We start from the raw sequence: 13,425 nt of genomic DNA, 5'->3' as shown, positions 1-13,425 counted from the left end.
GTTGCAAGAGATTTTATGCAATCCATACTGGTCATATACCTTTGAATAATTATTTTATAGCAACACTAGTAGAGTGATTTTCTTTATTTTAATGTTTGGAATGAACCCAAACAGTCAATTACTCTCTCCCTGTAGAACTTACGTTTTCAACTTTGTTGAATTAGGTTAATTAGGAATGCGATGGACCTCCCCCCCCCCCCCCCCCCCCGCAACGGCCACCTCCACAGCATTTTTAGAGAGTAATTCATTTGTGTTATAACTGCCTGTTTAAAGAAGCAGATGACTTTCAGAGCAAAAACAGTAAATATCTAATTTTTATCTATACAATATACAGTATAGATAAATATATGCACTTCCTATAAATATAATATGCAATGTAATATAAAATGATATTGTAAATATAAATGTAGTATAAAGGTAATATATATTTATATTTAGTTTTATGTGTGTACACATATACATACTATACATACTACATAACTATATATACATATTTAGTTCCTATAATGTGTGTCTATTTTTAGTTCCTATAGAACCACATGTGTGCTGGGATGAGTAGAAAGTATTCAGTCTAATGATTGCTACTAGTATGACTTTGTTAAGTAAGAACTTTTTTAGCATCAAATCTAATCTGAGTTTCTACCAGAGCCGTCTGTGGTTAGGAAATGGAAAGAGCAGACCCCCTAGTATTGGTGGGCCTGGACAGATGGCCCATAAGTTGGATATCAGAGGTTCTCTCTATGCTTTGGTCTACAGAAAGCATTCTCTGCCTTCTAACTTCCTAGAATGATTACTTGGGACTCAGATCTTTGAGTCCCTATAAACTCTCCCAGACTTCCACCATGGCTAGGCATTGACCAAACATGAGCACCCTAAGTTTGGGAAATGAACAGTAGACTGGCTTTGTAAAGAATCCTGGGACGTAAAATAACTCATCTTGCTTTATTAGCTTCAGGTGATTTCTCTTTCAAAAATTTTAATGACATCAACAACAGTAACCATAACTTAAATGTTTCAAGTCTTTATTCCGCACCAGGGACTGCAATCAGTACTTCACATACGTCGTCTAGTTCAGCCATTAGAGCAACCTAACAGGTTGCTTCTTTGATGCCACTTACCTTATGCACACTGCTGAGTAGGGAAAGGCATCAGTATAATGAGGAAATTGTCCTGATTCATAAGTTATTTTACAGCATACTTATGTCTTGAAATATTCCAAGAAAGCTTTTTTTTTTTTAAAGCTAAGACTTAGCTACGTAAGAAGATCATAAAAGAAAAGCTGAAAATCTAGCGCAGCCCCCTTATTGAGTGCAAGTAGAGCCTCCACATTAGTGTCTACAATTGGTAGATAATATGTCCACCTGGAGGAGCTGTGGGTACAGGTGAAACTATTGCAGAGTTATTTCTCTGACATAAAATAAGAGATTAATGAAGATAGCTAACTACTGGATAATCAATTTTTAAATTTTGATGAAAAAAAATGCATCTATTTGGAAGCAAATCACCCTCAATACCTACCCTTTTAAGACTTAGTTATTTATTTTGGAGAAAGGGCAAGCGAGAGTGCAAAGGCATAGGGGAAGAGGTGGAGGGAGAGGGAGAGAGGGTATCTTCAAGCAGACTCCTCACTGAGCTGAGTGTGGAGCCCCACATGGGGCTCGATCTCATGACCCTGAGATCAGGACCTGAGCCAAAATCAAGACTCAGACACTTAACTGACTGAGCTACCCAGGCACCTGTAGATACCTACTCTTTGAAGGAAGAGCCACAAGCCCAAATGTTTAAGGCTGGAAAATATTGACTATGATGCCTGGTGAAAATATTTAACTGTTCTAGTATGTATGTATCTTTCTTTCTTTCTTTCTTTCTTTCTTTCTTTCTTTCTTTCTTTCTTTCTTTCTATTTTAAGACTATTTTTGTTTTGGTTAGTGTTCTGGATAGAAGAACACATATTATTTTTCAGGTCCATACACATGGTGTTACAGAAATGTTTGTTCTGCTTTGGTCCTGATTTTGTAGGCAAGGGAAAATGCAGGTGAGTGAGGTCGAATAGTCTACCCACTTTCACGTGGTCGGTAACTGGTAGATCCAGGAGTGGACTCCATCATTTCCACTGCCGGGCCTCTCTTAACTTCAGTGACATGAGTATCAATTAAGTTTAATTTATTTTTTTCCTGACTGCAGCCATTTTTTAACATGACAAAAGGAAATTTTCACATAAGAGGAATTGCGTCTTTGGTACCGCCTTCTGCAAGATGGGTTTCTTTCGGGTTGACATCGGTTGATTAATTGATCCCTTTATTTTATGAAATATGTTTCTTCACCTCTCATAATACTCTTTGTTCTGGTTTGCTCTCTGGTAATAACATAGTCATCCAGCTTTCTTATTAGCATTGCATCGTGTATCCTATCCTTTCATTTTTCATGTATCTGTGTCTTTATATTATATACAAATGGAGTTGGGTATGGAAATGGATTTTCAACCTCATATGGAACAGGTCAAAGAGAAGATTTTACTGGAAAAAGGAGAAAGCTTGCAAGACACTGTGCTCTCCCCAAATGCCCAGGGTTGTTGGGACATGGGCTGCCCCAGCTGGAAACCCGGGATCCAAAAGAAATGCTGTCCCCACTGCTGGGTTGCAGATAGACTCTGCATTGGCCTCAACTGGATGTCACCTGTTCTGCTGGAGGGAGGATGGAAGACGGGGCTCTCCAAGGAGGCTAGAGTGACATTTCCTGCTCTTCTTCCTCTTCCTTCTTTAAAAAATCGCACTCTTTACATCTTCCTCAACTGTACTCTATTGTCTCTCATCTCCAAACTTTAGGCCTGAGGTAACATGGCTTCTGAAAGTTCAGAGAGATTTTAGCAATGTGAGGGTGTACTCTGGCGAAAGAAAAGGGAAGCTCTTCCTTTTTCAGCACATTACCCTGGAAATGGTTATTGCTGAATCCCAGTCATGGAAAAACACAGAGCTGAGGAGGGAGCAGGAAAACGCAGTTAGATCTTCTCCATGAAAATTAAAAATCATCCAACAAAGTAGAAGTCCAGATACATGGTTTCAGTTTCACCACTTTAATTGTCGTTAAGATAATGACTGTGACTTCCTCTGGTTCAAATCCATTTGGACCATAGAGGGGAGCTCACTGCCCCTCCCGCCGTGTATCTACACGGTATGTCCATGTGTCCGCATGTGTGGTGTGTCCGTGTGTCATGGGAAGCCTGCTGCTCCTGCTGTGATGCACGGCTGAGTCGAGGCATAAACCCTATGTTAGCCGACCTACTACTGTACATGTCTGTATTTTTTTTTCTACTTCAGGAAATAGAATCCCATTCAATTTCTGAATTACATGTTGAATTACTTGCTAAATAATATTTCGAAGGTTAATTGTGTGAAGCATTTGTAAACGACTCAGGCCTTGAACATATTCCTAGGTCAGAAAAAGCCAGTGTTTTCTGACTGTGCTTTTGGATGTATTATCTGTAGGGAATCTATTTGTCATTTCATTTAAAAATAGAAGGATCCGTTTCACTCCATATTTACATGGATGTGTACTAGTATGTGAAAAAAAAGTAGAAGGAAATAATCTGCCATTTAGAAATGTGTGTGTGAGAGTGTGTGTTTAAACCTTATTCAGATTTATTGTTACAAAAGAAGGATGGTTCCTTTCAATATTCCCTAAGCAGATGAAGCTCATTGATAATAATATTATAAGGAAAAATAGTATAGCTTTTAATATTATTAATTACTACTCATTTACTGAGAAAAATCTTCCAAAGAGACCCCCCCTTTTTTTGTAACTATGCAATGATATAACATTTAGGCCAAACCATGCCTTAAGAAAACGCGGCAGATACATTCTAAATTATTATTCAAGCTAGATTTATATTTATGGATTATCTATATATTCTTGTATGCTATCCTAAGGCAATGAGTTCTGTAGATATATGCCATTTATTCTAATGTCTTTAGGAGGGTACATTTTTATTTGCATAGCCACATCTCTTCTGGATGCCATAATTTTAATAAAATGGATCGGCTGAGAATGATTGCCCTAAGCTATAGTGCATTATTGTTTGGCAGAAGGATTGTTGCTGTAAGGGGGGGGGGGGGGGATGAGACTTGAATTGCATCAGTGCTGTTTGCATCCAACTTGCAAAATGCATGGAATCTTTAACAAAATAGGAAAGATTAGAGATGTGCTGTCTTTTCAACTCATTCAAACGGACAGCCCCAATTCAGCCTGCTGAGAAGACAGTACGTGAGCAAGCACCAAGTTGTTAACACTGGAATAGTGTGTTGTTCTGGTCAAGTGGCCTGGACGTGCCTGCAAGAAGAGTGAAGTGTGCCGTGGGTCTGCACACTGGCTTGTCTTTCACATTAAGATTTATGTTTTATGGATTTGCTCTAAGATAAAAGGAGAAAGAAGCAGTTCTCACCATGGGAGACCTCGCTACTTCTTTATGTCTTCCGTTTCTTCCTTTCTCTTATTTCCAGGGTATCTCTTTTCATATCAGAAGTCTTACTGAGTGAACCAAAGTATCGGTCTCTGTGTCTCAGGCATTTCCTTTTGTTCGGGGTGAAACCCAGTGATAACCCCTGTGAGGAGTGATGGTCGGGGAGGGGAACAGATTGGAGTTGTCAAAAGGGGAAGAGGCAATAGATGATGAAACTCACCAAGTGGTTGAATGTCCTCCTGCCACCTTCCTCTCCCAAGCTCATCATTTATAAATAGTGGAATAAAGGTTATTTTCGCCTTGCAGAGACAGGGCATTTTCTTTATCAATGCCAGATAGAACGTTGGGTGTATTTGCTGGAAAACAGATTTGCCAGTCGGCTGGGGTTTAAGCCTGTGATCTTATTAAAGAATCCCTACGAGTGGCATATGTGTTCAAATGACTGTCTTTGGCCTGCAGGTACGATTCTGGTGGATAACATGCTCATCAAAGGGACTGCGGGAGGACCAGATCCCACCATCGAACTTTCCTTAAAGGACAACGTGGATTACTGGGTGTTGCTGGACCCTGTCAAACAAATGCTTTTCCTGAACAGCACGGGCCGAGTTCTGGATAGAGACGTTAGTGACTTTTTTTTTTTTTTTTCCCTTTGTCCCCACATCACAACCTTATTATGGGTTTAATAATGCACGCATGTGTTGATATGATCTCCCAACTTTTCTTTATATAATTTGACATTTTCTGTGCTTATCCACAAAATTTTTTTTTAACTCCTTGAAGGAAGAATAAGGAGGGAAGGGACCATCTGAGTCTGAGAGAGCCATGGTATATCCCTCCAACATCCAGGAACACGTTGAGGGTAGAGTGCCCCCCAATAAGGGGGGTGGTGAAGTGGGAAGAGTAAGAGAAGCTTGGTGAGGTCCATGGCAGCGTCTGGAAATGCAGCTCGGTGTCTCTTCGAGTTTGATGGGAAGAGTAGAGGAGCTACTCTTGGCTGATGGATGAGTTTGTGGTGGGTGCTGGTAGACCTATAAAGACATTAAAAGAAGGTGAACATGAGTTTCTCGGCAACGTGCAAGCCCAGCGGTGGCACGTGACCTAAGTCTTAATTAAAGTGGTCTAACCTAGGTATCCTATCATGAAGGACAGCCAAATTACCAAAGCTGTTGGATGTCTCACTTCTGAAAGACTTGAGTTGATTTCAGTGGTTTTCCAATGCAACTCTATTCTGAAGGACATCCTTTAGTATAAATATACTGTGTTCTGTGTCTCAAACTAAAATATTATTTTAATTTCTTACAAAAAATTGTCTTTTAAAGATAAATATCTACTTCTTTGGTATTATTATTATTATTATCATTATTATTTAATTTCTGATAAGGGCAGCATTCATTGGACATTAGCTAAATTGAAACAGTGCCATGGGAATACCCTTAACATGGTTTGACTTAAAAGTAATAATTGCAAAAATGTACACAAGTATCATTTAAAGAATCATCTGAGCTGTTTTGTGTGTGTGTGAGTGTGTTTAACACAACAATCAAAACTAATTTTCTTCTACTCAAAACGTTCTTTTGGATTAACAATGCTATGTTCACATTAAACTTGGCAAGATACTTTGTAAATTAGTGTTTTCAGCAGACACCCACCTGAATCAGCTAAAGATGCTGTGGATGAGGACATCTAAAGACTATTAGTTGTGAAGTGAATATTGAAGAGGAAAATCTATAAATATGAAGCAAACAAAAGGTTGTCTATCTTATGTTAGCCTTCCATGGTTTTTGTTTGCTTGGTTTTTTTTATTGTTGTATGTGGTGGTGGTGGTGGTGGTGGTGGTGGTGGTGGTGGTGGTGGTATATTTTACTAGCCTGCTGCTCTAGGGTACTCTGTTTAGGTGAAGAAAGTCTAAGTCCACTCAGCTAGTTAACTAGGAAGCCATGGTGCCGATTAGTTGGGTTTTGGTGTCAGGGAACTCTTCTTGGATAAATGTGTGAGCTGGATTTAAGCAAAGAGTTAGAAGCTAGCTATCAGCATAGTAAAAGGAGTAGCATAGAAGAAGTAGGAAGCAAAGGATGAATATGAGTAACACCACACACAGTGTGTGGTGTGGACTTGCTAGCTGGTGAAGGGGCCATTGAGTGAGAGTGTAACAGTAAAAGGGGAAGAAACAAATTTTTTTTTAATTTTATTTATTTATTTATTTATTTATTTATTTATTTATTTATTTGATAGTCACAGAGAGAAAGAGAGAGAGGCAGAGACATAGGCAGAGGAAGAAGCAGGCTACATGCACCGGGAGCCCGACGTGGGATTCGATCCCGGGTCTCCAGGATCGCGCCCTGGGCCAAAGGCAGGCGCTAAACCGCTGCGCCACCCAGGGATCCCGGGGAAGAAACAATTTGATGTAAAGAAACTGTCAAATCTTTATAACATACCAGGAATGAATTGCACCCTTGAGAAATACTTCCTCAGAGGCTCACCCTATTGCCTTTTACCAGTAGTAAATTTCCAGGAGTCAAGGAAATAATGACACTAGGCTGAAATTCGCTCTTTGCTTGATGGGTTTATTGGTAAGTCTTCATTTTGGGGAAGGGGAGCCCTTAGTCAGGATTCTGATCAAATATATGAACTTACTTCTCAAGAAAAAGTTTATTTGCACATAAATAAATTACACGCCATCAGATTCAAGAGTTTCACTAGCTACGAAGCTTATACAGGCCCCAGGTTACCAATCTTGCCTTGGGTAAAGTATCTTCCTACCTTTTTTACTCTCAGATTGTTAGAGAATCTTGCATCTCAAAAATCAGTCATTGTAAATAGAACCAAGGGAAGAAATGATAATTTACCTCATATGTACTTTTCTATCCCGTCCTACTGGAGTAACTTGCTGTAGTCTTAATGTTTTCCCTAGCGATTAGATGCCGGCCATATTTCCCTTAATAGAAAGTGATCTCCTTGTGCCTGGGAAAAAAATAAATCTCAATATAACCTCTTACTTTGGTGCAGTTTACCATGTCCTACATTAACCTTTGAATTTTTTAAATTCCTGTGAATTGCTGTCTCTGATGCCGCAATGCTCTTAGAGCTTTATTCATCAAAGTCTAAAGGCTTTTATTCTGAAAATTCTTAACCCACCACCCTTCTGTTGTGTGTGAAGCATAGACTATTGCTACTAGGAAAGGAGCATGGCAAATCAGTGCTTTTAGTCCGAATCTAATCACAATTGGAAATTTTAATTTTATTTAATTGTAAAATAATATATGCTTATGGTAGACATATCAGAAAAAAAAAAAAAAGAAAAAAGAAAAAGCAGGGACACCTGGGTGGCTCAGTGGTTGAGCATCTGCCTTCAGCTCAGTTGGTGATCCTGGGGTCCTAGGATTGAGTCCCACATCGGGCTCCTTTCAGGGAGACTGCTTTTCCCTCTGTCTGTGTCTCTGCTTCTCTCCGTGTGTCTCTCATGAATAAATAAATAAAATCTTTAAAAAAAAGAAAAGAAAAAGCATATGTATATATATGGTTTTTCCCTCTAAGGAACAAATTTAGACTTAGAATTTCTTTATCTAGATTTAATATTTATCCTGCTGTATATTTTTTAAGCACATATATGTGTTAGCATGTGTCTTTATATCATACTGTTTAAAAAGTTTTTTTTTAAAGATTTACCTATTTATTTGAGAGAGCAAGCATGTGCAGGGGAGGGGGAGAGGGAGAGGGAGAGAATCTCAAGCAGGCTCCCTGCTGAGGGCAGACCTCCACACGGGGCTCCATCTCAGGACTCTGAAATCACAACCTGAGCTGAAACCAAGAGTTGGTTGTTGAACAGGCTAAACCACCCAGACACCTCTTTTCAGGCTGCTTTGTAATTTGTCATATACATCCTTCCATGTGAATGAACGTACACATCATCCTTTTTAATGGCTGTGTAGTGTTTTGCTGGATGAATAAATCAGGATTATTTTTCTTTAAAAAAAAATGTTTTACTTATTTATTCATGAGAGATGGGGGGGGGCAGAGACACAGGCAGAGGGAGAAGCAGGCTCCATGCAGGGAGCCCGATGTGGGACTCGATCCCGGGTCTCCAAGGTCACACCCTAGGCCGAAGGCAGCGCTAAACCGCTTGGCCCCCCGGGCTGCCCAGGATTATTTTTCAAAACAATCTCCTATTTTGGATGTCAGGTCTGCTTACAACTCTTGGTGGCTTTTTTTCTTGTGGTGCCTTTGGCTCGTTTTGCTCTCAGGGTAATGCTGGCCACATACAGTGGGTTTAGAAGAGTTCCCTCTTCTGTGTTTGGAAGAGTTTGAGAAGGGTTGGTATTCATTCGACTTTGAATATTTGGTGGGATGGACCAGTGGAGCCACCTGGTTCTGGGCTTTTCTTTGTTAGGAGGCTTCTGATGACTGTTTCTCCCTCCTTACTAGTAACTGATCTATTCAGATTTCCTGTTTCTTCAAGATTTAGTCTTGCTTGTGTCTCTAGGAGTTTGTCCATTTCTTCCAGACTGTACAATTTGTTGACATATAATTATTCATAGTAGTCTCTTATGATCCTCTGTATTTCTGAGGTATCAGGTGTGACGTCCCCTCCATGTTTCTAATTGTATTTATCGGAGTCCTCTTTTTTGTTGCTGTTCTTGGTGAGTCCAGCTAAAGATTGGTCCATTTTCTTAATCTTTTCAAAGAAAGCTTTCAGTTTGGGCTCCTGGATGGCTCAGTCAGTGAAGCGTGTGCCTTCGGCTCAGGTCGTGATCTCAGGGTCCTGGGATCGAGCCCCGTGTCAGGCTCCCTGCTCAGTGAGGAGTCTGCTTCTGCTTCTGCTTCTGCCTCTCCCTTTGCCCCTGCTTGTGCTTGTGCTCTCTTTCTCTGTGATAAATAAATAATAAATAAATAAATAAATAAATAAATAAATAAATAAATAAATATAAATAAATAAAGTTTTAAAGAAAGCTTTTAGTTTTATTGACCTTTTTTGTTGTCTCTTTTAGTATCTATTTCATTTACTTCAGATCCAATCTTTGTTATTTTCTCTCTTGTACTCACTTTGGGTCTTATGTGTTCTTCTTTTTCTAGTTCCTTGAGTGTAAAGTTAGACTATTTGATATTTTTTTCTGGTCTCTTGATGTAGACATTTACCCCTCTGATCTTCCTTTTGAGAATTGCTTTTCCTGCATCTTGTAAGTTTGGGTACACTGTGTGTCAATTTTCAGTTGTGTCAAGGTATTTCTTTTTATTTCTTTTTTTTAGTTTTTCTTTGGCCCATTGGTTGTTCAGCAACATGTAGCGTAATCTCCATGTGTTTGTGAATTTTCTGGTTTTCTTCTTATATTTGGTTTCTGGTGTCATACCATTGTGGTTGGGAAAGGCACTTGATAGGATTTCAAAATTCTTATTTATGAAGACAAGTTTTGTGGCCTAGCTTCTGATCTGTCATGGAGAATTCTCCACGCACACTTGAGAAGTATGTCCTCCTGCTTTTGGATAGAATGCTCTGTATGTGTCTAAGTCCATCTGGTCTAATGTGTTGTTCAAGGCGATGCTTCCTTATAGATTTTCTGTCCGAATGATCTATGCATTGATGTAGGTGGGGCATTAAAGTTCCCCACTATTATTGCATTGCTGTCTATTTCTCCCCTTAGGTCTGTTAATATTTACTTTATATATTTAGTGGCTCCTTTGCTGTGTGCATAAATGTGTACAGATGTTACATCCTCTTGTTGGATGACCTCATTATCATTATGTAATGTCCCTTGTCTCTTATTACAGTCTGTGTTTTGAAGTCTTTTCTTTTTTTTCTAATATAACTATACCTACCTTTGCATTCTATTAGTTTCTTGACAGGCAGTTCTCTAGGTGGATGCCAACATTCTTTGAGTTGGTCATTTTATGAGCATAATGAATCATAACAAAAAATGTGGATTCTCTGAATAGCAAAAGAGGGCCAACAGTCAGGGTTTTGACCCTATGAACAACTGCCAAAACTCCATATTACGTTCACCAGGGTAGAATTTATTTTAGTACTTCTTAGGTGAAAATTGCTCTGGAAATTTTTTGTTAGTGGAATTTTTTCCACTGAGCTTTTCAAATACAATGATGCTTTTTGACATGTCTTAGACCATTTGGGCTGCTATAATAAAATACCAGGGACTGGATGGCTTAGAAACAACAGGAATTTATTTCTTGTAGTTCCAGAGGCTGAATGGATGAAACCAGGATGCCAGCAAGGTCAGGGGAAGGTCCTCTCCAGGTTGCAGACTTCTTATATTCTCACATGGTAGAAAAGGACAAGGATGCCCTCTGAGGCCTCTTTTTAAGGGTATTAATTTCATCACCTAATCACTTGATTCATGTTGCTAAGGGAAAATAAGAAAGTGGTTGATGAAACTCAACGGGTGTTAGAATTTCTTCCTCTTACCTTCTTCTTCCAAAAAAATATTTTATACACAGCATAATAAAGGTATGTTTGCCCTTTTGAAGCAGTACATTTTCAAATCATGCTTAAAGTTGAATATTTTCTGCATTGAAACATATTGGCCAGTCAGCCGGAGGCCCTATCTTCTAGTACCATCTTATTGGATTTCCACGTGTGAGTTTTGGAGGGACAAAGCAATCAGACCATTGCATAGGAATATTCTGATTTTATCAAAGTTCTTTGGCTTATAAGGAAAGGCACAAAAATGCCATCAAATAAGCTTGAGTCAATGGGTGAAGAATATTAAGCATATCAACATCACAGAAATGAAAAATAATTTGATTCTAGCAAAATCATAAGTTTATCAGGGACAGAAGAAACTACTTGTTCTTAGACCACATGATCTCTAAGCTGTACATTTCTTTCTGTATATGTTGTGTTTTATTCTTCCTGCAGATCAGATTCCTCTGTGTACTTCTAATTTTGTCCCCTTACTTTGGTTTTACGTGGCTTTGGTCACATTGATGTCCAACCCATTGCACTAGTTCCCTGTAAGCTTTCAATGCAGGCTGATCACAGTCACTGTGCCTTGTCTCATTAACGAGAGAGAGCTCCTAAATTACTCACTGGCTTAGCTCAGTTAGAGACAGGAAAGAGGGGCATGTCCACTCAGTAGATCCCTGTTCAGGTCCACCTGTTCTTTCTGCAGTGGTTGGGGAAGTGTGTTTTCCAGAGAAGGAATTCTAAATCATGTTTTCTGTACTTTGTTCATGGAGGCCATAAACTAAATCTTAAAGGAAACATTTGAACAATTACGGCCACACAGAACTAAAAGAAAACTTAATATCAATGAATACATATTTTTAAGATTAAATTGTTTAAAAATGAGGAAATAAAAAAATGATCTTTATGAAAATTTCTGAAGATAAAAATAAAATGTAAAATTTCTCAACCCTCCCATGATTGCATTCAATTAGAAAACTTCTGTATGACATTGTAGACATAGGACCTTTTGACAATTTTCAAGGTTCAAGGTAAGTCTTGCCTTGATGGTCATTATTTTTTATTCCTTATTTTTATTTCTGTTTACTGAACTTCTATACATTTCTTTCATGAAAAAGAGAGAGAGGGATCCCTGGGTGGCGCAGTGGTTTAGCGCCTGCCTTTGGCCCAGGGCGCGATCCTGGAGACCCGGGATCGAATCCCACGTCAGGCTCCCGGTGCATGGAGCCTGCTTCTCCCTCTGCCTGTGTCTCTGCCTCTCTCTCTCTCTCTGTGACTATCATAAATAAATAAAAATTAAAAAAAAAATAAAAAAAAAAAAAAGAAAAAGAGAGAGGCAGAGAGACAATGTGAAGGTGTAAAATGAAGAGTCATGAGTGAGAAAACTATCAAAATATGTTCCGGCATGAAAAAGTAAGTTTCAGTAATGAAGCAACATCACATAAGATGTTTGACATCCAAATGTATGTTTCACATGGCCGATATTCCCTCGTCACTTTTGGGCATGAAATAGTAATGGTCATAATGACATTGATAATTAAGACAATAATAGAAAGAGAAATGTGATTCCATCACAGTCCTATTATGTTTACCTCAAAACTCTGGGCAACATTTTAAAAGCTTTGAACAGAGAATAATCATGTGCATGGAAATCCCAAACATCCTACCTTCCCATCTTTCAGACTAATTTGGCAGCTGCACAGAGAGCATTGACTCCCACCTGGGCCAGTGTCTATGACCCCCCAGGGCTGCCTGCTTTTATCTCTGTGGCCAATAGCATACATGGACTATGAGCCTCTTGGTCCTTGCTTGGACTTTGAGACAATCTCCTAATAGCCCTCTCACCACATGTCATGTTTTAACCCGTTTTACATTCAGTGTCTGAAACACAATTCCAACCTTGGTCAGTAGACACATCTTCATTGTGCTCAGACCTTGCCTGGTACTCTTTTATTTTTCTTTTTAATTATTCTCTTTTATTTATTTATTTTTTAAGATTGACTTATTTGAGATAGAGAAGAGGAACAGAGGGAGAGAAACTCAAGCTGACTTGCTGCTGAGAGCAGAGCCTGATGTGGGGCTCGATCCCAGGACCCTGAGATCAGACCTGAGCTGAAATCAAAAGTGGAGGCTTAACCATCTGCACCAGCCAGGAGCCCCTCCTTGGTGCTCTTTTAAGTCTATGCTTAGAAACCACCTTTATCCAGGGCACCTGGGTGGCTCAGTCTGTGAGGTATCTGCCTTTGGCTCAGGTCATGATACCAGGGTCCTGGAGTTGAGCCCCTCATTGGCTCCCTGCTCAGTAGGAAGTCTATCACTCCCCCTGCTTATGCTCTCTCTCTCTCTCTCTCAAATAAATAAAGTCTTAAAAAAATAAAGAAACTGGCTTTATCCTCTACCATCAATTGAATGTCACCTACTACCAAGACCTGCCTTAAATGCCACTGTCTACGTAAAATATTTCTTAATGTGACACTGGTATGTAACTCCTTGCTCTTAACTCTTAAGCCTTCAAAACTCTTTGACTTGCTTTATAGTTACTTATGTTCATGTCATA

At 39.2% G+C, this 13,425-nt stretch overlaps 1 protein-coding gene across 1 annotated transcript in view; it reads left to right on the top strand.

The window, feature by feature from the left end:
- PCDH15 (protocadherin related 15) overlaps positions 1-13,425 on the top strand; it is an 876,905-nt gene that overhangs the window by 366,139 nt on the left and 497,341 nt on the right. Inside the window, exon 4 of the mRNA XM_072803740.1 lies at positions 4,916-5,076. Within this exon, the coding sequence (XP_072659841.1) occupies positions 4,916-5,076 (161 nt within the window). The remainder of the gene's footprint in view (positions 1-4,915; positions 5,077-13,425) is intronic.

The sequence above is a fragment of the Canis lupus genome, chromosome 27 (genome assembly GCF_048164855.1).
Source record: "Canis lupus baileyi chromosome 27, mCanLup2.hap1, whole genome shotgun sequence".
NCBI lineage: Eukaryota > Metazoa > Chordata > Mammalia > Carnivora > Canidae > Canis > Canis lupus.
The sequence above is the reverse complement of the archived record's forward strand: the minus strand, read 5'-3'. Positions and strand labels throughout refer to the sequence as shown.